Raw genomic sequence first — 26,942 nt, forward strand, 5'->3', positions numbered from 1 at the left:
CACAAGCATAAAAGTATAAAAGCTGAGCATGATAAAAACGAACTTAGACATTACTCTCATAACAAGAGCTTTTTTATGTTTATCACTACATTAAGAGTTATTACTTCTATGAAAATGATCACTTTTTATAGCCACGCTGACAGAACTGCATCTTATCTGTTTTGCATTTATTGAATCTGTTTTGTTCTTTCGTTTGTCGTCACACTTTGTAAAGAACAGAAACTTATTCAAGTTACATTTTTAGGGTTACTTGTAGAACTTGCAAATAAAACAACTTTTATAAAGGTCTAAAAAAAACCCTACGGATACAAACTAACCTGAACCTGACTGGATGTTGAAAAACTAAAGAAATATTTATAGAAACGTAAAAATAACAAACTGACTGGAAACCATTCACATGCTCATGTTTTACTTAAAACATGGCAGCACGTGCGTGGCTGTTTTTCTTTGCAAATCTAAAAACCAAAACAAACCAGCAACACTTCTAATGACATGCTCACAGTCCCACCTGCATATAGATATCATGACTTCCTGCAAAGAAATCCTAAGCACTCCTGAAAAAGTCTAAATGCATATTTTAGCATCTTTAAGTCAATCTCTACATTAACTAATGCAATTATATTAAATAAAGGTGACAACGAAAAGTCTAATTTTGCGTTTTTGTAGCCCATGAACATAGGAACATTAGCTGCCTTCCTCCATGAATGAGAGAGCTGCACACATTTCAGAGACACCTTTAGAGCCTTTAGGCAAGAATTTCACTTTTTTTAAAAAAGATAAATGACAAACAGTGAAAACCAGTCCCCCAAATCAAGCACTACCTTTCTCATCAACATCTTTTTCTTTGATTATTTCCCAGAGGAATGACACAAGAAGTACAGAGTGCGCTCAGTCCAGGAGCATATGCACAGAAGAGGCAGACACAAGGCCTATAGAGAGTGAACGGCGCAAGATAAGAAAAAAAAATCCAGACAAAGAAGTGATTCATAGTCAACCTGTAGAAGAAGTTGCTATGGATACAGCAGGACCTGAGAGGTCGGAAATGAGCAGAGGCCATGAAGAGAAAAGCATCTGGAGTCAAGCAGGTGATAAAGAGGAGAACTGCAGAGTGACGAAGGAGGCGAGTCAGCTGCTTTCGACCTACACTTGTGTGTGCGTGCTGTGTTCCCGGTCTCCTTTTATGTTGGCGGTGTGCTGCTCCCGCTGTTGGCCGCAGAGCCAATGGAAGCTCTGGGAATGAAGATGTCAAAGGACGGGTCTGGTAGCTGCTGCTGTGTGAAGTCATAACAAGGCCGTGACAAAAACATCCAAGAATAGGGGCGAAGTGTGTTCACAACTGCCTGCTTGAATTCAAATGACTTCATAAAGCTTTTACATGAAACATAACCGTCATGCCTTTGGTGGTTCACTGCATTTAAAAACAAACGGGTCATTTTTAAAAAAACTTTTCACAGAAATCGCATACTAACTCTTGAGATATTTCCGCAGCAGGTACCGGACATTTGAAAAAGTATGACAGAGCTGACTTTATTTTTCTTGCAAAGGAAGCGGCACAGAAAGGAAAAAATATACTAAAACCTTTCAGGATAATAGATTTTATGCATGTACAACTGTAGCATTAACTAATTAGATAGCTGCCAGGATTTTGAGTTAACTGGGAACTCTCTGCTTTCCACTAAATAAACCCTGACTGCACTGATACTACACTCAAAATGCATTTGAATGGTGACCTTGTATACAAAGTCATTAAGGGACTCAGTCTCACTTTCCAGCACTTACTCAGATACCACTGACATAAACACTGTATAAAAAAAGCTTCTGTCACAGATTTTACTTCATAATTTGTATAAAACGTGGACATTCGGTTTAATTTGCAGCAGGGGCGATTCTCTTTTATGGTTAGACAAAAAAGTTACATTACATAACTTCGGTCATTGTGGATGTGTGACAATCATGGTGACAGTATCGGATCAAGTGAATAACGCCCTGATATCCCGGTGTTGGTGTTAGTTGTGGAACATGGGGGCAAAAAAAGATGCTTCTGTTTATATAAAAGGCTCTTCTGGAACAAATGGTCAGCATGTCGAGTGTTTTCTTTATTCATTTATGGAGTATAATAAATATTTCATCAAGTTAGATTTGCTGTTTGCCAAATTGATATTAGTCATGTTAGAAAGTTTTTAACAGTTAACTTCTTTGCTAATGCTAACTGCTCAGCCAATGTGATTGGTCAGTTGCAACGTTGATCCTGGACCAAAACTGTTATGATGACATAGGAACAGCACCAGCGTGGGGAAATCTGATTGTGCCCATGCAAACAGGCAAACAGGCCTATAGACCGATCCACGACCATCTAGTAACCAAAGGTAGTAGGAAAAATGAGCATTCCCTGAGATTGTTGTGATTGGTTGCTGGGGACTGAGAGCAGAAAATGATTGCCTAGAAAAACTACTGGCAACAAAATCAGTCTCAAGGAGGTTTCTGGTGCAACAGATTTCATCCACTGACAGCCAGAAACCTCCATCAACTACTGCCAACCAGCCATTTCACTAGCAACCGGGGGTTATATCACATGCAATATGGTGGACAACGTTAGCTCGTTCAGTTACTTTAATCTGTGACCTCATTGCACCATTTTTAAAGAGTTTGTGATATTAGTCAGTAGTTTCAGGCCTCACAAGCTGACTGGATGTTTATTTTGTGTCCTTATTACTACAGTTTAGTTTAAGGTGGGTCTAAATTATTACTGAGTTGGGTAAGTCTCTCATTTATATACAGACTGTGGTCAGAAGTTGAAAAGCTTCCCATGTGACCTCTGCGCTTTTGCTTTTCTAAGAAGAACAAGTGCTCTTTAGTCACAAGGTTGGCTCAACCCTAAAGCGTACCTGGTGTTGTGGTTTTTACAGACACTAACGGTGCGCATAATTTACAAAATACATGCCATTTTGAATCTAGTGATTATATAATGTTTAACCCCTGGCATCTGTGACATTAGAATTAAAGCTGTGATTTAGGCCACACGTGCTCCTGACAACTTTTAAATGTCCACCTGTTTTATTCATTCTCCCATTTTCCTTTGCCTGTTGTTAATTAAAATGCAAATATGGACTAAAGTAGCTTGGAAGTGATGGTTGCTGGTGTTATGTGTATGTGGTGTTGATGAGGTTTTCACGCTCTGTAAAAGGTTACTGTCACCACTTATTTCCATAAAAATTTGCCTAGTGCAGGAGACAGGTATGTGTGCGAGTGGAGTGGTCATATTCAAATGTGTTTTTCTGTGAATGTATCACTTTTATACTCACATTTCCAACTCCTTTGCTGATGAGAGCCAGCTCAGTGGGCTGGTACACCGAGTTACGCATCTGACCGGTGTAGCCGCTGTATGGAGACACGGGCTTGGAATCTGTGATGAACAGATATAAGAAAATAATTCTTTTAATCACCCAACAATCAGTGTGTGATATCTGTGGCCCTCTTAAGTGCTACCTGGCAATAATCCCCTTCATCTTCATATTACAACCTGCCTGCCCTCCATCTTTTACAAAGTGCCCTGCAGAGATGGCACTATATAACTAACCCCCATATTAAACAGTTGCCACACCTTTGTCGCCGTGGAGACAGCGCAAACAGATGACGTAATGATTCTAGTGGGAGTGATACAGCATTCACAGATGCAGTCAGACACTTATTAACAAGAATGATTCAGAAGGTAAGATTTTAGGTGGGAATGATGATATTCAGTTAATGGCAGTTTAGTCATACTGTAAGACTTAATGTAAGTTAATGATTACAGTCAAATGTGCTCAAAGCAAATTCTGAGACTTTTTATGACACACATTAGTCTGTGCTAATCAGGAAAACTGTAAGAGGCAGAACCTCCTCTGCATTCTTACACATTGTGCTTATCTGTATAGTAACATATTTTCCTTACAATAGAATAGCACAAAGCCAAAGCTACTCTTTCTACCTCTACATCACAGCTACCTAATAATACAAAAAAGTCTCTTGCAGCTTATAAGCAGAGACACATCACCTTCCTTGCTACAAAGAACCATCTTCCATTAGCGATCTGTGATAACTATCAGACTTACTGCTCTGATCCTTTGGACTGAGCTCAGATCAGCAGATCAGATTCTGTGATGTCATCATGTGGACAGAAAACAACCTTTCAGGACATTTTGCTGCATATTTTGTTTGTTCTTGTGTTTTCGAGGGCTAGAAAACATTCATTCATCAGCGCAAGGTCATCGTGAGAGGCAGAGTTTGTAATAACACTAAAGCGAACCTCATAAGGATGGCTATTGTCTGAAAACGTGTCAGGGTGAATGCACTGAAGAGCTCAGACACCGTTCGGTTTGCAGACAAATAGATGACCGGGGAAATGTTTGCCTTTAGGAAACAAACCGAGCGTAGCTGCTCTGAAGAACTTTTATTTCACGGTCATATTGTATATGGCTGCTGCAGGAAAATCAGGAATGTTTGATTTGGTTTTATTGCTGCTATGTAAATATTATTGCATCATATTCAAGGAAATAAAAGACGGAGCTAAACTACCACCAGAAACATCAGCTCCACTTTGCTTTGATGAAACAAATAACACTGAATACCTCGAGGCAACACAACATTTCTTCTTGGAAATTACAAGGACAAAATCACCCCAGCTTGTAGTCTTTATCTCTTTCACAAAGGAGAGAAGATGAATCGATGAATTCATGTATTGCCCAAATCCAAATGATTTTTAGTGTTTTTCTTGTTTGCCTTAAACTGGCCTTGATGTGAGATCCACAGGTTTACCCAGTCATAGCTTATAAATTCCAAAACATGATTTTTAAACTTTAGACTAGTTTTAAGTTTGAGAATTGTAAGTTTGTAAAAATGTGACATTGAGTCATTCATGAATTCATCTATTCAGTAAAAAAAAATCACCGAAACATCCATAAAAAAATCTGGAAACTGTATTTTAAACAGTCTTGGAGAACTGATCTCACGTGTTGGTTTTAACATTTATGTACTCATTTTTTATACTCTTATAATCCCCCTTGTCAAAATTATGCTCAGTCTTGTGTTCATCATCTAATTTTAGGTCCTTTGACTGGTTGTCATTTTGACCACTGTAATCAGCTTTGGGTCTATTTGTCCTGGGACCCTTTTAAATGATGCCTTTGCGGATTCAGGCGTCCTATCTGAAGGTCTATTTTGGACAAGGTGCAAAATTGTGAAGCCATAAAGACTCATGACGATGTTACAATCCCTTTATAACAGTTGAAAAAACCCTTCAAAGTTAAGCGTACTTGTGAAGTTGCTTGTTTGAAGGTTTTCTACAGCAGCTCCAAGGCTAAGCTACATACCTTGGTTGGACTCGTCCATGGAGAAAGCCTTATTTTCCACATACACATTCTGGGAGGATTGTCCCTTCAGGATCGTCTCGTATCCAACTCCTTGGTTTTGGCAAAGATCTTCTGTGTAGTCTTGTTGACTCTCATCGTCACTGTTCAGACAGCAGACGTCAGGAATGGTGTACATGATAATGAAGACCCAGGCGTTTGCTACCAAAGCGATGGCTAAGGTTGGGTCATCCCATGTTGGACCCCCGGTTTTCCCATTCCCATACACGTACATCACGATCCACGCCACCCAAATACCCACTGAAAAGAGGCTTGTCACAAGGATGCAAGCGCCTTCCTTCTTCCACTGTGCGTGTTTGCCCATCATGATGGTCAGACTCGCCACCACCACAGCCAGGATCAGAACCATCACGTAGATGAGCGCCATGACAAAGTCCTCGTTAGCAATGTCACAAGGCACGGCTATAGCTTTGCTAGTTTGAGCTGTGGTGTTGGAAGGCACAATTGTAATTATCAGCCATTCTGTGTTGATGATCACCTCCACCAGCCACAGCCCCAACGCCCCAAGACACAAGACCCAAACTCGAGGCCCGCTGTTTCGTCTGGCCAGGATGTTCAGCCTCACACACTGCATCAGCTGGGAGGCGAAGCAGCCGCTGAACAGCACCCCAAAGAGGAACCTCCGTGAAGCACATGTGGAGAAGTTCTCTCCCACGATGAAGGCAAAGGTTAGGCAGAAGAGACCAGCAGTGCAGATCAGGAAGAAGGCGTGAAGAGCTACCGAGCTCTTGCGGTTGTAGTCTTTATGGAAGGGCAGGCTGGCCAGCAGCGAGATGAAGAGCACGAAGGAGAAGACGATGCCAGCTGCCGCTAAGGCCTCCAGCACAATGCCCCATGCAGCTTCAGTGCTACACAGATTGTAATAAATGGAATCCACGTTTGGGCCGCAGCCCTTAGGAGTACTGTTGCTGGCCATGGAGCCTGGGAGTTGCTCTGGGACTCTAGCAGCACCTGTTCAGATGGACAAACAGGGAATGTCTGGGAGAGACACGATAGGGACAGATTAGAACAAAGAGCTAAACCACGTCACCAAAGCTACATTAGGATACAGTTGTCTACACCCAGCTGAGCAAATATCACACTTGCATGAGTCAACGTCGTCATGTTATCCTGGAAAACGTTCTATAAAAAGGTGCTTTGCTTTTATTTAGAGCTTCAGAGAATCAGGGACCTGCAGTCACACTCCAAAAATGTGGGAGGAATGTCACTGCTGGGCTTTTTCCCAACTCTAATGTTAATGATTAACACGTCTGTCAACAGACATTGTTTCTGCACATTTACACAACAGTGAGGAAAAAGTGCGTTGAACCTGAGGCTCACCTGCTAAAACTCTGGTCAACTCAAATCCAAAGGTTTTGCTTTTTAGTGTTTTCTGCTGAATTACATAAAATCTGAGCATCTGTTTTGTGAATAAACATCTCTGCAATCCTGGTTTTGTCTTTCTGCCTCGTCTGGCTGTTTCTTTTCGTCCCTATCAGATCCAATTACACCAAACTGAGGACAGTCTCTGAGTCAAATCGATAGATGCGGCGTGCGGACATTCGGTCTTTCTGACCTTCTGTTACTCAATCAGGAAGACGGATCTTTCTGGAACAAAGAGGCAAACATATTCTTTTTCTACATGTCCTCCACTCTGTCACTCCTCAAACAGACAGAATTAACTAATACATTTACTCCCAGTTTCAGGGCGTGACCACTGATCAAACAAAGTTCTTAGACCGTTCATTTTAATATTTGTTGAGTTGTTTTTTGTAACTGTTGCCAGGGGAAATATTATAAGCATATTTAAGGCGCATCTTCAATTTCAATACTTTGGTTTTCTAAACTTTTTAGAGGATTTTTGTGCCGGTGAAACTTTAGAGAATGTCAAATGATGTCTTGCCAGAGTCGGCCTGGCAAAGACTCCAACACAGTCTGATGGCTATCTTTGGAAAATGTGAAGAGGGAAATACATTTCATAAATGTGACATCTTTTTCATACTACAGCAATAAAGTAAAAACAATCAAATAACAAAGAAGTTCCTGTTTTTTGACTATATACTAAAGAAATATCTATTTTTTCTATTTTTCTGTGAATTAGAAAAATTGTCCAACTTTATACTAACAGGCCATTCTGGACAATGAGATACCAGACTTTTTGTAATTCTGGACATTAACTGCTTTAATTTTAAGAATTTAAGGTTTCTTTCATTTCTTTCAGCAGCATTTCTTTATCATGTGGACAAACTGAGACGTACTGTTGACATTGCACTTATTTTTCTTATATTGAGATATCCCAGGGTTTAAATGTGAAGTTAAGTTCCTTCACACTCACAGAAAGTGGATTTTCACCCGTTCGACCCACTTAGGATCAAAGTGGGGTATATGCGGCCTACATCCCTGAATTAATACAAGACATTGAATCTGATTGTTGCAATAACTGGAAATGTAACCACAGAAATGTAATCTGTAAAGTGGATTTTCAAGAGTCAAAAGGTTCTTCAGTTTTCTCTAACTTATGATATATGTTTAGCTACTTTACCACAAACTCGCACAGGTAAAACCTACTTTGTGCGCCTCCAGATGACTCAATAGGGCTTCTACACTTTGACCAGCACAGACAAAACATACACTCCAGGTTCAAAATCTAGCATCCAAACTCATACTCCTCTACTCCTTTAAACTCTTATATGGCCTTTTTAATGAAGTCTACTAATCCTATTCACTGTAGCTTTAAAAAACGTCTACATGAAGAAAGAAGCCACTTATAACAGTAAGAATAACTCAGTGAGTCAAAATTAAGAGGTGACACTAAAATGGGACGACAAGTTTACCATTACTATGACTACAAGCCAAGTGCCAGACACAATACTGCGACTGAAGGTAATACATATTGCATCCTGCACTTTAATCTATTTGCTGTGGTCCTGTCCTCAGGTCTAGGTATAACTCTGTCGTCTATTTCTCGTACTGATATCTAACCTTATCGTGAGCCCATGAGATCACAGGAGTGGGTTTTCCATCAGGAAAATGAACTGAAGAGTATGCTGCAATTCGGGATGAACTTTACTTAAATCTGATTTTCTACATTACGCAACTGAATCCTTCTTACATTCTCTACCCCTCCTTTCAGCTGTACAATCAAACACAACAATGTATAACTTAAGTATTTGAAAGCACGAGCTAACGTGTCTAACTGTTGATTTCTCCCTAAACACAGCTATTTAAAATCTATTTTAATAGAATTGTTTTCAGTGAATAACTTTTCTTTAGTTGTTAATTTAGTGGCACAAACGGTCTTCCATAAACGACCCCCTGCTCTCTCTGTCTAAATACACAGAAAATATAGAAATCAATCTGACGCAAAGCTCAGAAACAGGCGGTAAAGCTTCAGTGAGCGTGAATAAAGGCTGTGATGGCTGTGAGGAGTTTAACTACCTGGCTGTTCTCGGCAGATTTCTGCTGGGCGCGGCTCGTTGGTTTTCACCTGCTGCGAACGCGCCGCTATAGTTGGGCACAAATTACTCGGAGAAGAAGCAAACTGCGGCACAGCTGATCCGACCGCTCCCAAGTTTAGGAATCCTTTCACGAGCTTTTCCTCTCGGTGTGACTACAGTCATCCCCTCTCCACCTCTCCCCTCTTCGTCTCTCCGAGCACGCACGGAGACGCACACGCGCGCACTGCTGTTCATCACTTCAAAGGACACTACAGCGACCTACCCTCACTTCCGGGAGACTTACAACCCACGAATGATTTTCTTAAAGCGTTTATGGCCTGGCAGTATCTGATTTGTATCAAATATTCTAGGATATTATGTATCATGTTACACAGCTTGAAGCACAAATATCCGTAAAACCAGGTCACAAACAGTCTTTAAAATATTGTTTAATATTAATGAATCACATCCTAACACACTGAATGTTATTGACTCCTATCTGTTGTAGCGTCAAGGCTACAGCTGCCCTGTAAATCAAACACATTTTAAAAACTTTAAAAAACGGCAGAAGTCGGGCCTCGGTGTTAGAAATGCATTCAGATTAGTGCAGGGCACACTGGGCATGTGCAGCAGCAGCTACAGGCGAAAAAAGGAGTAAATACTGTTTTGTATAAATAACTCATTTGCAAAGAAATTTAGACTCTTGATAGAAGTCATTATCATACTCTGCAAAAGTTTTTAACAACAAAATACAGCTAAAATAAAAGTATTTTCTCACTTGTGGCCCCCTTCACAGTAATGACCATGTTTTTCTCCAGTGAAAGGCCACTCAGTTCTGTATGAGTACCTCACACCTTAAATGACACCGTTTCTATTTGTTTCCTCTGAAAGGCTTCCACACAGAAGCTGTGAGCTCAGCCAATTTCAGCGTCAGCCTTCACTCATGGGAACAGTTTCTGTTTTATTGCTTTATGGTGGTAGCTTCCAGGACACTGCCACATTTTCCCCACTGAAAGCGTCCCTGTAAGGGTCACACACAGAGGCTCAGTATAGGCCATTTTATGTGGCTCTGCTCACAACCAGCTCTTAAGTCACTCTTCCACTGATAATGATAAACAGACATTTTGAGTGAACAGCTGGGCTACCTGAACGTGTGAGTGGTGTGTAGAGACATCTAGTGGAGGATTCGAAGAATTCAGCAGCAGGTGAAGGACGCCAACACCTGCAAGTGTTTATTTCTACAAATCATCTTTCAGAATCTCTCCTCCAATCTCCTTTGCAGAAAATCTGAATGCAGTCCTGTGAAAAAAAGAATTGTTTTGCGTTTTTCATGGGAAAAATGTACTTCTAATCAATTGATTAACGGTTCATTATCAAGTGTTAGCACCTCTGTAGAGGTTTTGGCAGTTTGTTAGTCTGAAGCATTCAGGTGTGTGTTAACACACCCAGGAGTGGACATCCCAGCAAATTCACCCGAAGGTTATACTGTGCAATGCTCAGAGATACTTCAAAAAGATAAGATGCTATATACAATATGAGTATAATACAACGATGCCAGAAAGAGTATTGCACTTAGTGTTATTGCACATGTGTGGAAGTGTGTGTTTGATCAGTTGACGTCTTAGTTGTGGAGTCTGACAGCAGTGGGGAGGAAAGACCTGCAAAATCTCTCCGTCCCACACCATGGGTGCTGCAGCCACTGAAGGAGCTGCTCAGTGCTGTCACAGTCTCCTGCACGGGGTGGGAGATGTTGTCCATCAGGGATGACAGCTTAGCCTCCATTCTCCTGTCACTCACCACCTCCACTGGGGCCGGAGGGCATCCTAGAACAGAGCTGGCCCTGCGGATCAGCCTTTTCAGTCTCATCCTGTCCCCGGCAGAGTGGTTGCCATCCCAGCAGACCACACCATAAAAGATAGCTGAGGCCACCACATTTCTTTTCTTCATTATTCATTATTATTTCATTTTTAGTTTCTTGACCATCAAATGAAAATAAAAACCTTAAATCCAGGTAAAGCTAATAAATAAAAGTAAATTAGAATTCAATAAAGACGAAGCACAATTTCATATTAAATGGTGGATGTGATAAGGTGCCAGTTTGCCCAAATTTGGACAATTCAAGAAAAGCTTTTATTTTATTTTGCTGTCTGGCAATACCTCTGTTAGCCCAGAGAGGGCAGCAAGCTCCTTTTCTGCTCATTCTCAATCATTTTAATGCAACTTCACAGATAAAAAGAGCTGCTGTGGTTAGCACTGTGGCCTCACAGTAAGAAGCTCCAGCTTCCTCATGCAGTCCAAAGACATGTATATTAGGTCCATTACCGGTTCTAAATCACCCGTGGATATGAGAGTATGAGGCAGCCTGCCTCTTTGCGATGCCCTGTGACCAGTGGAGCTGGTGACCTGTCCTGGGTCAGGCTATAGCCCACCTGGAGCAACGAGCTCGCTCTGTAGTTCAGAAAAAAGATGGACTCTGATAATATAATACATTCTGACTGTTACATTGTTGCAACTGCAGCCAAAATGTCAACACTTTTATTATTTAAAGCCTCAACATTTAAAGACAGAAGCTAGAAATTCTTAAAAGCTCTTCCCCAGTAACAGAATGTTTTGATGCTCGCTGCAGGTGAAAAATGTGCATTTATGTGCTATAATCAACCTTCTGTGACTCTCATGGAGTAAAAAAACAAAAAACAACCTCTTTTGAAATCGATGTGTAAGCGCTGACAGTACAGGTGAAGAATTAGGTGCATGTGAGGTTTTGGGGGAATGATTAAAAGACCAGTCCACACAGACCCTCATGCTTATAAATCACCTTCTGATGCTTCCTGCCTCATTTATCCTTAGTGAGGCTGCTGGCTTCTTTATTCACGATTCTCATTCTCACTTTTCAGCTCCTCCATCTGGTTATCACTGATAAGAATTATGCTTTCAGTTTTCCATTCTCTAAAATTAGGTCCTTCACCTGGCCTTGGAACCAAACAGTTTTTCTTTGAGAACTAAACATCTCCTTGCTTCCTTCCAGCAGAGCCCTGGTGTCCATCAGTTGTCTGTTTCCAGATAAAGATCAGACATATTTTGTTAAAGCGAATCCCTGCAGAGGTAGTGATGCATTATTCTTTGTTCTGGCAAGCCCCATTTCATCACTCTGATTTTTTTCTCTTATTTCAACAGGATATTAAATCTGAAACCGAAGAAAAAGTCAGAGTGCAGACAGATAAAGTAAAGACAGATTAAAATAATTATTCGGATTCACTGTGCTGGACTAAAAAGTGCCCATAAAACCTATTTTATCACCTGGCATCTTCCTTTATTACTAATATGATCAAAAGCTATTATTATTATTACTATTATTATGACAAGGCCAGATTTCAAACAAGTTCTTTTCGTCTGAATGTCCAGATTGAAATTAACACAACGTCCTCACCTGAAACTACACAATGGAAATTAAACTGCACTGATCCTTTGTTAAACCTTTATTTTCCCTCCATATGAAACTACCCCAGTGTTTACATGCAGGATCAAACCAACATGCACTCATTGTCTTTAGATTCAAAGTCACGGACATTTAAAAAGTCGTTTTTTTTCTTGAGTGGATGTTGTGTGGCAGAAACTCCCATCATCAAAGCATAAAATGATTAATGATGAAAGGCTGAAATCAAGCTGAATGCAAGTCTTTGCATTTTTTAGCTTAGCATTTTTTAGCACCAGCAACCTCAGGGAAAAGTGAAGGAAATGTCTTTTGGCCAGTGTTACTTCCTGCGTTGCTACTGAAACTACATAAAATCGGAACTTTTCTTTAAGTAAGTAAATTGGGCAAACTTCCTCCCTTTGTTGTGTAGTGTAAACTTCCTGTGTTTATTGCATAAGTGCATCTGATAGGACGCCATCACTCTCTGCTGTGCTCTGTCTTTTCATTTGATTCCTTGTGACACCTGCTAAGCAACAGGAAGGGCTCAATAGGAGCAGAGTGGGGGGGCCATCAGCAGGTGTTTGAACAGGCACAAAGGACAGGTGTCAGGCAGACGGGGGCCGTGTGGCTGCCGGGGTTTACCTCCTCTACAATGCCCTTCCCCCAGCGTCACCGCTCTGCTGCCTAATACGATCAGCAGCATCTCTGTTCGAGTAAATCAAAGCCTGCTTGGACATCTTTGCGCTGTGTTATGTTTGATCATTCATCTCTGACTCCCACTCTCATCACCACCGTAAGGTTGCTGCCACCACACGCTCTCTCTCACCCCCCTCTGTTGTTGTGAGGCAGCAGGAGTCATCTTCAAAGAAACCGTTTGTATCTGCATCTCCGTACGAACTCTCAGAACTCAGCGTGAGCCGACAGCAGGGCCACATGAGCCTGCTGGTGGGGCTCTAACGCTGCGTCATGTACCGTTACAGTAAACACGGCGAAGACTCAGGATGGTCGAGGGTCAGCAGGGGGCTTGGATTAGAAACTTTTAACCTGAAAGGATGGCCAGATGTACAAACCCAGTATGCACATCTGGGATTTTGTATTAAGTGTAAATAAAAACAGAATACTGTGAGTCACAAATCTCATAAACCCATATTTTATTCACAATAGAGCACAGAACACACATCAAATGTTTGAAAGAAGAAAATGTTCCATTCCCAGAAAAGTATTTACTCAATTTTTAATTGGATGGTAGCAAAAAAGGTGGGATGGGGAAATAAAAAGCTGGAAAAGAGCTGGAGGAACATTTTGCAGCCAATGGTGTTAATTAGCAGCAGGTCATTAGCATGACTGGGTATGTTAGAGAGGAAAACTGCATCTACGACTTGTAGAACAATTTAAGAAATAATGTTTTTTGATGTAAAATTGCAAAGACTTTAAATGTCTGTGGTAGACAGTATCAGCCACAGTACATCTGTCTGTGAACAAGAGACAAGGCCAGAAATAAACCGTAGATGTCCATGATCTTCAAGCCCTCGAGCAGCACTGCACCAAAAACAGACACGCACGGGCTCAGAAACACAGCTGACCGTGTCGTCCACAAATGCAGGTTAAAGCTCCATCATGCCACTAATAAGTGAACATGAACGTTCCAGAAACACCGTCATCTTCTCGGGACCAAAGCTAATTTAAAAGGAACTGAGGCAACATGATCCATGCTGTCCAGCCTAAAGAACAGGGTGACCATCCAGCTTGTTTTCAGCACTCGGTTCAAAGGTACAAGGGTGCATTAATTCCTACGCACATCTGGAAAGGCACCATCATGGCTGAAGTGTATATACAGGTTGTGTCACTGCCATCAATTCAAAATATTTAGGAATATTTTTCCTAAAAAAGTTCATTTTTTAGGAAGACAGAAAACATTTGATGTTTCTGTTTTCCTTATGGTCAATGTAAACTTGGCCATTAGTGCTTTAGTGCTTTTCTTTATAGAAAAACACTGAACCACGAAGAAGAAGAATGTAATGAATGAATAAATTGTCACCTATATGTTGGTATGATTTGATAGTTATTGATATTTAGAGAGGTTACACTATTTATGTAGCCCACACACGTTCACTACTAATGTTGTCACAGTCACTACTGCAGATACTGATGTCAGTGTGTCTTTGACTGTTTCCTGCTCTCTCAGATCTGCCACTCATCTTGTTGTTCCCTCTGCTCGTCTCATTACTGTGGGGCACAGAGCTTTCAGTCGCTCTGCTCCTCGGCTCTGGAGCTCACTTCCTTCAGTCTTAAGAAATATAGATTCTCTTCTCTTATTTAAGTCACAGCTCAAAACCTGCTTGTTTAAAGAGGCTCACTCGCTTTAATACAGATCTTACTTACTTTTCAAAACTTGTTTATTTGGGGTTTTTTTTGTGTTTTTCTCATTTTTATTTGTTGTTTTTTGCATATAAATTTATTTTAATCTACAGTTGTAGTGATATCTTTTAGGTTTTAGAAAGGCACCCTCAAATAAAATGTATTATTATATTATTATTATTACATCTAGGCTCATCCATGACAGCTACCTCTGTAAACAAACTAAAAATGAATTGACAAATATGTGAGAGGACACAAAATGCATAAAATCACCAGTCTGTCTCCGGCAAAGTACAAGCAGCCACGTGGAACCCAAAAACTCTTAACATCCACACGGTCACCAGTGACCTGTTTATGGAGCTTTCAGCTCCTCTGAATCTCCAAATGAGGATTTATAAAAGAAGTCTGAGGTTAAAATTAATGTAAGGAATTTGAAAAGTAAAGTCTTTTAGTTCTTGAAACTGTTTGTTTATCATGTGGCTAAAATGCAACTGAAATCTATGTGAAGAGGTAAAAATAAAGAATGTGTGGGACATTGTTCTTTGCTCCACTGCTCAGTAGAATAAGACAGAAGCAGACCGCTCCGTCACCTCACAGCTGAATCTCATACACCAAACATGATGCCAAGTTTACCTGATAGAAGCAGGAAGTGTTCCCACAATTACAGTTTTTCAACCAATTTTCAATTAGAGTATTCTGATTTCCCACAGACCCCTCCCCTCTGACCAGGTTCCCCTCTGTCACTCAATTTCAAAAGTCACACGAGTCAAGACTTCTTAACAGTTTAAATACATTTTCGATTTTTATTGAATGCAAACAGTTTTTGACCATCAAAGAAAATCCAACCACAAGAAAAAACAATTCACCAATACAAATAAAAAAACTGACAAATGCATTAAGTTACACTAGTTGTTCTCATCTCTGAGCTCGTTCGTGGAAACTGATCATTTACGTGCAATCCTTGGACACTAGGATGAAATGAGGCTCCAGTGTTGTTTGATGTTGAAAGCAGTGCGGAGGAAGAAAATGATTTGTTCTTTTATATCATAGTTTGTATATAAAGGCTGGAACTTCTAAGACTGCAAGTAGAAATGTGCCCTTTTGGCAACTTACATGCTAAAATGTTGCTGCCTTCACTATTCTGCAAGAGAAATACGAGCCCATTAAGCTAATTAATCATATTTAATTATTATTCAGTACCAATTTAGCTGTTTCTAATCAGTGCCGTCCTGCAGTAGGTTTACTTTAACCTACAGAATAGACGGTTATACGACAGCTGTGTCAGAGTGAACTGGTATGACTGGAGCTGTGTGTGTGCAGGGAGCGAAGGCTGCTGTCATGCACAGTGTGCAGTCCACAGAATCTCACCATCGAGGAACGAGATTCAAATACATCCTAAATACACTTGAAATATTAGTACATAAAATATTTAACCATGTCCATAAAATTGTACACAATTTAAACCATTTGCTGATTATTTATTTCAGAACAGTAACTACTCTGATTTATTTCTTTTTTCTACCATTTAAATGATTAGTAAATGATTTTCCAGGAACATCCGACTGAAAATGAGGCCTCTGGTTGTAAAAACACATCTGTTTATATAAATGTCCAGGGGAAAACCTCCCTCGGCTCCCTCGTGATAGGACTTCAGTAAATAGTTTTGTGATGAGTGCATTGACTCAATCACGTATTTGAAGTCTTAATGAACACAACATAAAGCTCATTTGTAAATTATGGTAAATTACAAACAGGGGCGTGCAGTCACGTCTACTTTCAGAAGACTAAGATACCTAATGCTTGAATGTTGAAGGTCAACAACAGTCTTAATTTGTGCATATTTACAATTAGATGGTAGAACATTTGCAACTTTTACATCGTTTGGTGGAAATGCAGTGGCTGTGCATGCAAAAGCGTCCACGCTTCCTTGTGAGTGTAGTGTTAGTGTTAGTGTTAGTGCAGACTATCAGGCTAGAGCTGAGGCCACATTGGTGAGTGATACAGTTGTCTGAAAAGCAGGCCTTCACTCCTGTGGCTTAAAAAACTGAGCTTTCATTTGAGGCTTTGTCAAGTTGGATGGTTTTTAATGGCTGGGAGCACAGTGCAGTGACAGAGTCCTGTCACACTGCCTATTGATTCACTCCTTGTCTTTATACAACTGCAGAAAAAAACTGTTTATTCAACATTATCACTCTTATTCGGACATCTTTGCAGCTTCCAGAGTGAATGTCACACCAGGTTACATGACCGAAGGAACAGCAACGATCACTGATTGCACTTAATATGCAAAAAGTCTTTAATATTAACACGAATCTACATCTGGGCTTACATTATTGTTCAAAAAGGGATTTTGTCCTTCTGTTTTGTTTTGTAAAAATATAAACAAATCAGTCACATTACTACCATCTATGGAAAAAAAATCTACTTTTATTTCCTCAGATTCTTCTCAAGAAAAATAAATAGGCTGTCACGTTATCTGATTTACATGGACAAACAACACGAGGTCAAACACTGTAAGACGAAAATCATGCTAAGCCGCTATCAGGCCCTCTGAGAGCGCCCCAGGGCCGACCGGTCGCTGCCCACAGTCGTAGCTGGAACACAGTACGCGTCCCTGGGGTGAGGAGTGCACCGGGACCGTGGGATGATGGGTGTTTTGGATTAAGAGGACAAGTCACAGGGTCATGAGGGCTTTCTGGCCCCATGAGGTGACAAGGGGGTGAAGTCCCGCTGAAACCGCTTGCTGTTCCCACTGTACAGAGAGGAAATGGAGGCGTTGGTGGGGACCTGCTGCTGGGGCAGAGCGCGGCGAGAGTAGAGCGGCGACCCCCTGAGCAGTATGACTTCCCGTACGGCGCTGCGGAAAGGCTTACTGACGAAGCAGTAGAGGAAGAAGTTGACTGCGGTGTTGAGCATGGCCAGCATGTTGGAGAGGTCATAGGCCAGGTGGATGCGCCAGTCTCGATGAACAGTGGACACGTACAGGTGGTAGATGACCACGATGGTTCTGGGCGCCCACAGGATTGAGAACACTGAGGTGATGGCCAGCAGCATGGCCGTGGTTTTCCCGAGTCTTTGCAGTGGCACCGACTTGGTCCCCTGCTCCTCCTGACAGCGCTGCTCTCTCTGCCTCACCCTCAGTGTGTGGATTATCAGAGAGTTCAGCACTAAGAAGATGCTGCACGGCAGGAAGTAGATGATAGTCACATGTGTCCATATGAGGACGGCGTCCAGCGCTGTGGGCGGATGGCTGTTCCTCCACATGTCTGACCACCAGAAGAAAGGCACGCCCGATGCGATCGATGTTGCCAGGACCACCCCGATAATCTTCCTGGCTCGTGCCGGGTAGCTGATCTGCCGGTGGAGGAGGGGGTGGCACAGCGCCACGTAGCGGTCCACAGTGAGCGGTACGGTGGACCATATGGAAGCGTGGTTGGCTGCAAACTCGGCGACGCTGACAGAGTGCAGCAGGAGAGCGGGGACATCCCGGTGAAAAACTGCCGTCTCCAGCAGGAAGCCGACGAAGATGATGAAGAGCTGGGAGAGAATATCTGAGGCTGTCACTGCCAAGAGGTAGTAGTACAGAGCCTTCTTAGTGCGGGACGCCAGTCTGCACAAGGCCACTGCTGTGAGGATGTTTACTGGGACAAACAAAGAAGCAGAAATGAGATTAAAAGGATAAAAGTCATGAAAATAAAAGCTCTTTAAATCTGTATTTTGGAGTAGATTAATAAACCTTTTAAGAGGTTTTTATTCGATCTGACTGTTGACACTGGTGATCACTTTTATGTCCCAGTGAATACTGAAATAAAGCAACCTAAGGATAACGGCCCAAATAATAACCCCCCCAAGATTTTCTGGCAAGACTAGATCCTACAAGGATTTTGGTTTAGCTGCATAAAGAAATCTGTGAAATGGGAACGGTTCACTTCATCTTTTTCTTAAAAGGCAGAGAGAACAAGCGCCGCACGTCTGCACAACTTTCAGGGAATTTCAGGGGAAATCATCCCGAGTTTAAGTCCGAGACTTAAACCCAGGGGCTTTTAGGTTTTGGACCTTCTAATTCTGTTTATTATTAAATATTTTCTTTTTGATTCTTAGTTTGCGTGTTGTTTACATTTGTGGCAGGGGCTTCTTTGTGTATTTCCTCAGTCTTCTGAGTCTTTAGTTCTTAGTTCCAGTTACTGTTTATATGAATTAATTCCCTCAGTTTTCCCCGGTGTGTTTTGCTTTCATCAAGCTAAGTTTACTTTTGTGCATGCATTCTGCTGCTTACTTTCTTCATGTTTTACTTGCTGTACTGCTATTAGTTGTCTTCTGTGTTTTAAAATGATCAGTTTTATTCTCTAAGATAGTGTGCAGGGCCCTCAAGCTCCCAGGCCTCTGGCGGAGGACCCAAACCTGAAGGACAAACCAACACTGCGGGTGGAGATTTATTTTTTATATCAGCTGTTTGCCTTCATTTTTCGTTAGACTTTTATCTGCTGAAATGAAATGTTGCCTTTTGTTACTTCATTTCGCTAACAGCCTGCATATGGTCGCTCATCTTGTAATTCATGACAATATTGTTGTTTAGTATTTTATGGATATTCGTAATGACAGCAAACTTAGCAAAGAAAAATACATTATGGCATGGCAGCGTCTTTGTGAAGGATAAATACAACCAAGTTAAGGCCTCACACAGGCCTAAAGAACAGTTGGTGATGCCAATGAAAGGTCAGTGGCAAAAGCACAGTATCTAAAGCTGTGTAGCATTTGACTGTGAGTTTTTTTCATTAGTATAAAATCACATAGGAAACATTAAATCAGCCCAAAAGTTAATTAAATCAATTTGGCATTGCAGTTTACTTGAGAGACTAAATTACTGAGATGGAGCACATTAATATTTAGACGTTACAGTTAATAATAAAGCATTAAATGTTTCTGTTTAAATCCTTGTTTTCCAAACTCAGAGTTTCTGCTTCTGCTTTTTAGAGTATGTTAAAAAAAGACGCTGTTTTTATTGTCTCCCTGCACGCTGTCAGACACACAATCTCCTCTGTACTATTTCATCTCAGACGTCTTGTCAGCAGTAAGATATTTCCACTGCAGCTATTTGGATCATAGTTTTCGACCCTCCAGGATTGCAGACGTTGGCTCTTCGGCCCTGAGAGTTTTTTCCCTTTGGGAGCAGTTATTTGAAACAGCAAAGAGGACATCTGAATGCCTCAATTTCACGTCATCACTGACTTGTAAAAGTGAAACATGATAATGAAGACGTAGCTGGTGCGAGTGCTGTCTGATAAGCAAGTTGATCCTAACATGGTTGGCTGGAGTGAGGGATAATAATTGGGTAAATTCCCACACAACCTCATTATCAGCTAATGAAATTAACATAAACTGTGAAAACAGACATCCCTGAGTGTATTATCCACTATCCAGTCCCCATTATAGAAGCATTAATGTACCTCTAACTCACATTTATATTGATCTCTTGAGTCATGTGCGATTCCCTGTTTTCTGATTGGTTTATGTGCTGGCTCGGTTCAAAAGTGTACCTGGTACTCCGATGGAGAGCAGAATGCTGTAGTAGATGACGGGAATGAAACCCAGGACACATTTGGACTTCTGCAGCTCCTCGGGTTTCAGGCCCAGCTCCTGGTTGCCGGACGCCGTCACATTGGGCCAGTCGATCATGACCTTGGCGGCTCCCCTGGCGAAGTTAAAAAGAGAGAATTATGTTTGCAATTGATTAGCAAGGAGAGCTTTACAAACATCGGGTCACTCAACACAAAAAACAAGTTCAGGGCATTTTTTCAGCACATCTGGGGTTGATGCACTTCATACGCAGACCTTATTTCCCCCTCAAATACACCGAAAAGCTCAGTTTTGAAGTGCATTCAGTCACAGATTTTGGAAGACGTATGCAGACCCTTGACCACTGTGAACATGTGTAAACCAATTTCTCTGAAAAATTCCCTCCTGGAGCTCTTTGTGCCAGAACCAGACTAAACTGGTTATTAAAATGTAACCCACCCACCCCTCATGTTATTGAAGATCACATAGCCGTTGCTTCTAAAATGTTTTTTGCACAACGTTTGATTGACTAAAATGGTCATGACTGAGTTACACAAGCTAGACTATTTTAAGAAGGAAGAGTGTCTTTTTATTTTCAACCAAATGCAGATTTAAAGACACATCTCTGTCCAAATATGTCTCCCCAGGCTCCACTGGGTGACCTGTTCCTTCATATCCATTAACCAACATTAACTAAGTTAACTTTTCAAATACTCACTAGCGCAACAACTCTTGATTCATCCACTGCTCAGAATTAGTCCTCAACACACGCTCCATTTACTGGCACATTTTTTTCAAGTTACTGTTCTGTAATTGGAAAATATGTGGAATTGTTTTTCTTAAAGATTTACCAACTTTCTGTGAGAGCCAAAGGCAGTTTGCTGTCAGGCAGTCTGCAGACCAACATACAAAACCAACATACGTTGTTGGCTTTAGTCTTTTTCTGTGTTTTAAACCTGCCATCTGTGATACTGAGCAGAAGTGGCTCCACAGTGCAGTGGTTTGCACAATCACCCAACAAGTGAAAGATCCTCAGTTTGATCCTGGGAGGAGATACAAATTCCTTGGGGGTTGTTTCAGGAAGGGCATCCGGTGTAAAAATGTGCCATATGAAATATGTGGAGCTGCCCCCTAAAATGCATAAAGGAGCATCTAAAGTAACTTTTATCTATAACACTGAGCAGGACTGAAGTTTTAGTTGGATGTTTCTGAATTCTCTGTATTTCATGTTTTCAAGTTATTTTTTAACAAATTGAGTGTCTGAGACTAAAAACCTGTTTTTGTAACAGAGTTGACAAACTTCAGATTGTTTTTTTTAGTTGATAACACAACTGAAAACGGTAGAACCCAAGCTAATGAGATTAAATGTCTTATATGAACGCAGACATTGATGTCCCTGAAACTCCTCAGTATGGATCCCTGATTCTAGAAACCAAGAAATTGTATTCATCTTATTTTTCTAACACTAACCAGGCATCTTTCTGCCTCACACTGACTGTACAAAAATCCCCAGGTGAGAATGAAAAAACAGGGCGGTGAGCTGAAAATAGCCAGACAACAATGTTAAATAATCAAAAGGTGTTCATTGTCGGATATTGAATATTTGTTAAGAAAGCACAATTTAAACCATAGTGGAATATTTCTTTGATATGATCTGGTTTACATGGATGTGGTTCGGAGGAACAAGATGATGACAGATCTTCTTTTGCAGACGATGCACCGCTCTCTGAGCTGCTCGGTGACGTCTGATAAACGATGTTTGCTCAGCCAAACTGTTTCAGAAATAAACCGTGGAAACAAAAATATGCTAAATCCACTTAGTTTGGACTCAGTCAATTAAACTGCAGGTTCACAACAACAGCAGATGGGCTGACAGCAATGACCCTTCCACTCTCCCACCACCACAGGTCATTATCTTCCCGTCCCCAATTTAACCTTTTCACCTGGGCGCCAGCCATCCTGTTTTTCTCCATCTGCCTGCTTTCCTTATTTACTTCCCTCATCCATGAGGCAATATTTGGACTGCGTTATCTCTCGAGCTTTCAGTGACAAACCATTTGTAGTTGCTCAACCAACATACACATTATCACAGAGCCACAATCCCCCCATTTGTCAGTGTTTTCATGATGTAAGCGGGACAATCACTATCACTAACGTGTAGTCATTTTTAAATTACTGCCCTTCCAAATGCTATTTATGTGCCAAAGCCCTGCATATAAACTATATGACTGGCACATTTTATGGCCCGTAGCAGGAATATGATCGTAAACTCGAGGAGCATCGAATAGCTTAGTGCACGACAGCTTTAATTCACCACAGCCCGATAAACCAGCAGGAGAGAAATGCAATCATGAAGATCAATGATGTACAAAGGAGAGAGGTCGACATGAAGGAGGCTGCCTGCTGCCCTTTTTCTCAATAGAGTCTTAATTTAGTCCCACGGGAAATTCACCACAAGTCCTCCAAACCTCACTGATATGATATGAAGTGTTTTCTGAATTAGTGTCTTAGTTTAGACAGAAGAAGAAGTATACTAAACCCCACTCCACAAACTACTGTGGACTACTACTGTCTGATGTTACCTTTAGCTGTGGTGGATGCTGTTACACCCAAGCCGTAATCTAACTCGATGAAAGTATTAGCGTGTGAAAATTAAACCAGACGAGACTTGGGTACAAAGTAATCTGCATTTAACTCCAGATGCTAGCTTTGTAATAATTCTGTTTTAGGATAGGTTATGTAGTTTGTTTCCAGATGTTATGATATTTTTTAGAGCACCCCTTCTTTCACCAACTCTTTGGTCACTAGAAGTTGAGGTGACATTTTAGACAACAGGGAAAGAAACAATGTATATAGTTTAAACACCAAGAAGCATTTTTTGGCATCTGCCCTTTTTGTTTCTTCTGTCAAGTAAGTAACAGCTGGTTGGTACATCACCTTTAATCCCCACATAGCTTTTTGTATGAGATGTTTTCATTAAGCAGCCAAACAGCAAGCATTAGCTAATACTTTGTTTTAAAGGCGATGTTCCTGGAAGATAATCAAAAATGATATTAGTGTATTTTTAGTTCAGTACTGATATATGTAATTAATACTAAATATGGGATTTTTATTAGGACAGCATTTAATTCTTTCAGTCTCATCAGCGCCCTCTAGGTGAACTGCAGTCATTTTTTAAAACAATGGCATTAATGTAAAGTGGACAGGCTCTGTGACGGGCTCTGGCTGCTGTCACAACCATTTCTAATTGAAGGACAGTGTAAAAAGATATTCTTAGCTTTATATATCAGAGAGCTGTCCGTGATATAATCTGTACTTTGTGAATGAGATTGGGATCAGGCAGGATGCTGTTTAGTGATCGTCTCATGGTGGAAATCAGTAACTGGAGATTGTCCAGGTCCCTGTGCGATCCATTGGGTTTTTATTACATTTTTTCATTTGGAAGTTTCCTTCCAGTGCCATGTGTGCTTTTGTTTTACGTCTTCCTCATCTTCTCAGTGACTTCCTGTATTATTTGGGTAATAACATTTGTGCTTCCTTTTACTCCCTTCTTTATGACACCCTGTGTGTGTAAATACGATCTTGCTTGCTCGTGTCACTCGTCAGTTTGTCCTTCTGTTGTTTGTCCTGCTACTCCTTCCCCTTTTCCCCTGTTTTGTTTCACTGGACTTTGTGCATCTTTATTTTTTTTTCTATCAGCCGTTAGAGGCATGTTCTTTTATTTGTTTAACCTACTTCAGTGCATTTGGGTCTTCTCTCCAGTGAATTACTCACAGAGATACGCACATTTCATCCACGACCTATAACATTATATTCTAACATCACCCGAGAGTCTTTCACTCACCTGCTAAAAAGATATCTGAGAATCTTTTAAGTTAAAACTTAGGGTTAAATTAAATGTATTTACACTTAAACAATAAAACAGGTATTTTACAAATATATTAAAATCCTCAACTCTGAAGCTTCTGTAATTTCATAGCAAAAGAGTAAAGAAAAGAAACACGTATGAGGATTTATGTGTTGTACTTATATGACCAAAGGCTCCAGAGTGTTTGTGTTTAAGAATTACATTTAAGTAGATTTAAGTCCAGGCTATAAATTAAAAGCTGCGTCCTTTGACTTTTCCCAGATTCTGAAGTAACAAAATAGAACCATTACAACCCTTTTTTGTTTATAATTAGAAATATTCTCTTATCTCATTGCTTATTATGGAACAGCTTCCCACGTGCTCAGATAGGATGTCTTATTTAGTATTAATAGATGCTCAGCTCCCATAGGAGGTGTAAGGTGTATGCAGAGATGCATTCAGTGTTTGACCTCAGACAAAATGATGCATGTTTGCTGCGCTGAAGATGAATAATGAGATGTTTTTATGGCTAACTTCAAATACAGAGTATAAACTTATTAAGTCCTTCAAACTGTTTGTGCTGTCTGAATAATACGGTGGCTGTAAAAACAAGAAAAACAGCAACAAAATGACACTTTTTACTTTTATTCCTCTTTTTGATCTTATTGTTTTGTGTTTAAATGTTGGGTTTGGCTTTGTTGCCTCAGGGCCACCGTATCATAGTTCAAAAATTTAGTGTTACTGGAAGAAGAATCTAGTTTCTCTATTTTGTTTTGGTTAATTTTATGTGTAAAGAATGACTCAAGTTATGAACACTATCACTAAATCAACTTTGTTTTGTAATGCACACCATTGTATTGACATTGTGTAATTATTTCTATAAAAGCCCTGACATTTTATCTATTTACTTACTGATAGCAGGTGGAACTGTTCACCATCAAAGACATGCACAGAAGACCGCAGCAGGTACAGTTTTACACTTCATCACATTTTCCACATCAGAGCTGCATTCTGACAAAACGTTAATGTTTGCATTTGTAGAAGTTCTCTTCTTAGATCAAATGGAAACTACAGTGTAATATCACAGATTAAGCCGAATAAGCTGCATGTGAAAAAAGGTGAAATATCCACTGTGGACCCATGAGACTCACTCGGTCTTATCTGCTACGACACCTGATCTGTTTCCTCGTGAGCTGCCTGCAGCAGCCGCAGTGAGAAAGATGATCGTCATGAAAGTCGAGAGGTTGCCAGAAAAACGTGGCACAGGGGACCGTAATTACTCCCGGCAGTCAGTAACCCAGCAGACGTGTTACACGCCAGCCAAGGACCTCTTAAATCCTGAAGCTTGGAGCGTTCTGTGTCTCCACTAGCTGAGAAATTTCTCGTGCAGACATTCACATCTACACCTCGTGTCCCGTGGGTGCTATTGATTCTGGAGGTGGGAATGCAGCTCAGAGCCTTAGAGGTGTTTTATTAAATCCTAAAATTTACAGTCTTTTCAGTACGTCAGCAGCACAGACGGGACTGTAGAGTCAGTGCGCGTCAGCCTTATTCAGAAAAACACCTCTATCTTTTTGAAGGGACACAGTTTTCCCAGGATCCAAATGCAGCTGGAGCTATCAGAGCTCTGCAGGGGGGTCAGTGTCCACGAAGCTGAAATGAACTCTATCTGTACTCCACTTAATTATTCATCAAGAGATGCTGCACCTGAAAGAGCAGTGCGTGGAGATGCTGGCAGCATAACTGTACTGCAAACATATCAGGGTTTCGCGTGGCAGCAAGTCTGAAGACGTTTGGTGTTTAAAATCAGGAAAATAATTTTCTGTGAAAATCAGAACCTGACAGGAAGCAGTGGAGAGAAATCTCCCAGCTGTTCTGATCAGGAGCGCAGATGCTGCAAGATCCTGAGCCACGGTCACCGCTGTGGCTGTTAAGAAGATAGAATCCAGAAGAGCATTTTGGCAGAAAGTAACAGGCACGTATGATGAGAAACGCCTGCTTCGTAGCAGATTAAAGGGTGAAATAACAAGAAAAACACTTCAGGTCAAAGCAAAGCCAATTATGAAACATTTGGAGGCAACACAATCCAGACCCGCTTCTCCAAATGACTTCATAATAACTGTACTTTGATCCATCATCTGAAGTTGGAACACGTCTAATTGCAGGACAAACAGAAACCTTTATCCTGTTACAACATACTCTGCACAAACAGGGGTTTTCTTTGGCTTAGTCCCATCGCCAGCAGACTTACCTTCACATCCAGTTTTCAATGTGGATTCTCCACCTGGGGTACAGCCGGTCCTCTGCACTGTCACTCCCCCCAGAGGCTCCTACAGAGTCCCTGCTGGACAATCCGGTTAGGAGACGAGGAGGAGGAGAAGAGTCCAGGCAGCCGGTACATTACTGCTATGAGTGAACAGAATGAGAGAGGGGAGTAATGAGGAAGAGGGGAGTGAAAGTAAAGGGGAGGGTGAGGGAGGGAACTGATGTGTGAAGGAGGCAGGAAATGGATCAGAATAAATTGAGAGGGAAAAAAGATGGAAAACCACTGTGAGTTCGAGTGGGAACAAAAAGTGATCATTTCTCATGTTGAAGGGATTTTGGTGTGAAGTGTGTGCACACTGGAAATGTGACAAATGAAATAACCTGTCAAAGCTGTCGGATTGATCCACATTCCAAAGTATATACGGACAACATGAGGGACAACACGTAAAGCAGGCTGTGGGAATGTGAAACATTTCCAAGCAGCAGCTACGTCATAAACACTAAATACTGATGACAAATGTGACAGGTTTCCAACGGAAGTGTCTCCATCACCCCGTAGATACAGCAAAATATGGGCCATCCTAGGAATTGTTTTCAATGAGGTTAGAATAATAATAATTATTATTATCATCTTATTAAAATGCAGAGATTGAAATGCAGAAACACAGAAGCTCTGACACAAA

The 26,942-nt window shown here is 41.0% G+C and overlaps 2 protein-coding genes across 5 annotated transcripts in view; both read right to left on the minus strand.

Moving 5' to 3' along the window:
• Positions 1 to 9,076, minus strand: part of gprc5c (G protein-coupled receptor, class C, group 5, member C) — a 10,890-nt gene extending 1,814 nt beyond the window's left edge. Inside the window, exons 1-4 of one of the 4 annotated variants that reach the window (XM_005913830.3) lie at positions 8,823 to 9,074; positions 5,349 to 6,383; positions 3,303 to 3,403; positions 1,145 to 1,268 (exon numbers count right to left, since the gene is read on the minus strand). In XM_005913830.3, coding sequence (XP_005913892.1) covers positions 1,179 to 1,268; positions 3,303 to 3,403; positions 5,349 to 6,321 — 1,164 coding nt within the window. In that variant the 5' untranslated portion in view covers positions 6,322 to 6,383; positions 8,823 to 9,074 and the 3' untranslated portion in view covers positions 1,145 to 1,178. Of the gene's footprint in view, positions 1 to 1,144; positions 1,272 to 3,302; positions 3,404 to 5,348; positions 6,384 to 6,725; positions 7,345 to 8,822 lie in introns of those variants that run through there. The other 3 variants (XM_005913828.3, XM_042223048.1, XM_005913831.3) reach the window with 3 other exon arrangements.
• Positions 9,077 to 15,374: 6,298 nt separating this feature from the next.
• Positions 15,375 to 26,401, minus strand: gpr142 (G protein-coupled receptor 142). Its single transcript, XM_005913827.2, has 3 exons — positions 26,246 to 26,401; positions 20,129 to 20,283; positions 15,375 to 18,232 (listed from the first exon to the last, which is right to left on the minus strand). Exons 2-3 carry the CDS (start codon positions 20,265 to 20,267, stop codon positions 17,274 to 17,276), a joined length of 1,098 nt encoding a protein of 365 aa, XP_005913889.1. The 5' UTR covers positions 20,268 to 20,283; positions 26,246 to 26,401; the 3' UTR covers positions 15,375 to 17,273.
• Between the last annotated feature and the right edge of the window lie 541 nt (positions 26,402 to 26,942).

Source organism: Haplochromis burtoni, unplaced genomic scaffold, assembly GCF_018398535.1.
Source record: "Haplochromis burtoni strain Fernald_Lab_line unplaced genomic scaffold, NCSU_Asbu1 Contig_6, whole genome shotgun sequence".
In the NCBI taxonomy this organism is placed as follows: domain Eukaryota; kingdom Metazoa; phylum Chordata; class Actinopteri; order Cichliformes; family Cichlidae; genus Haplochromis; species Haplochromis burtoni.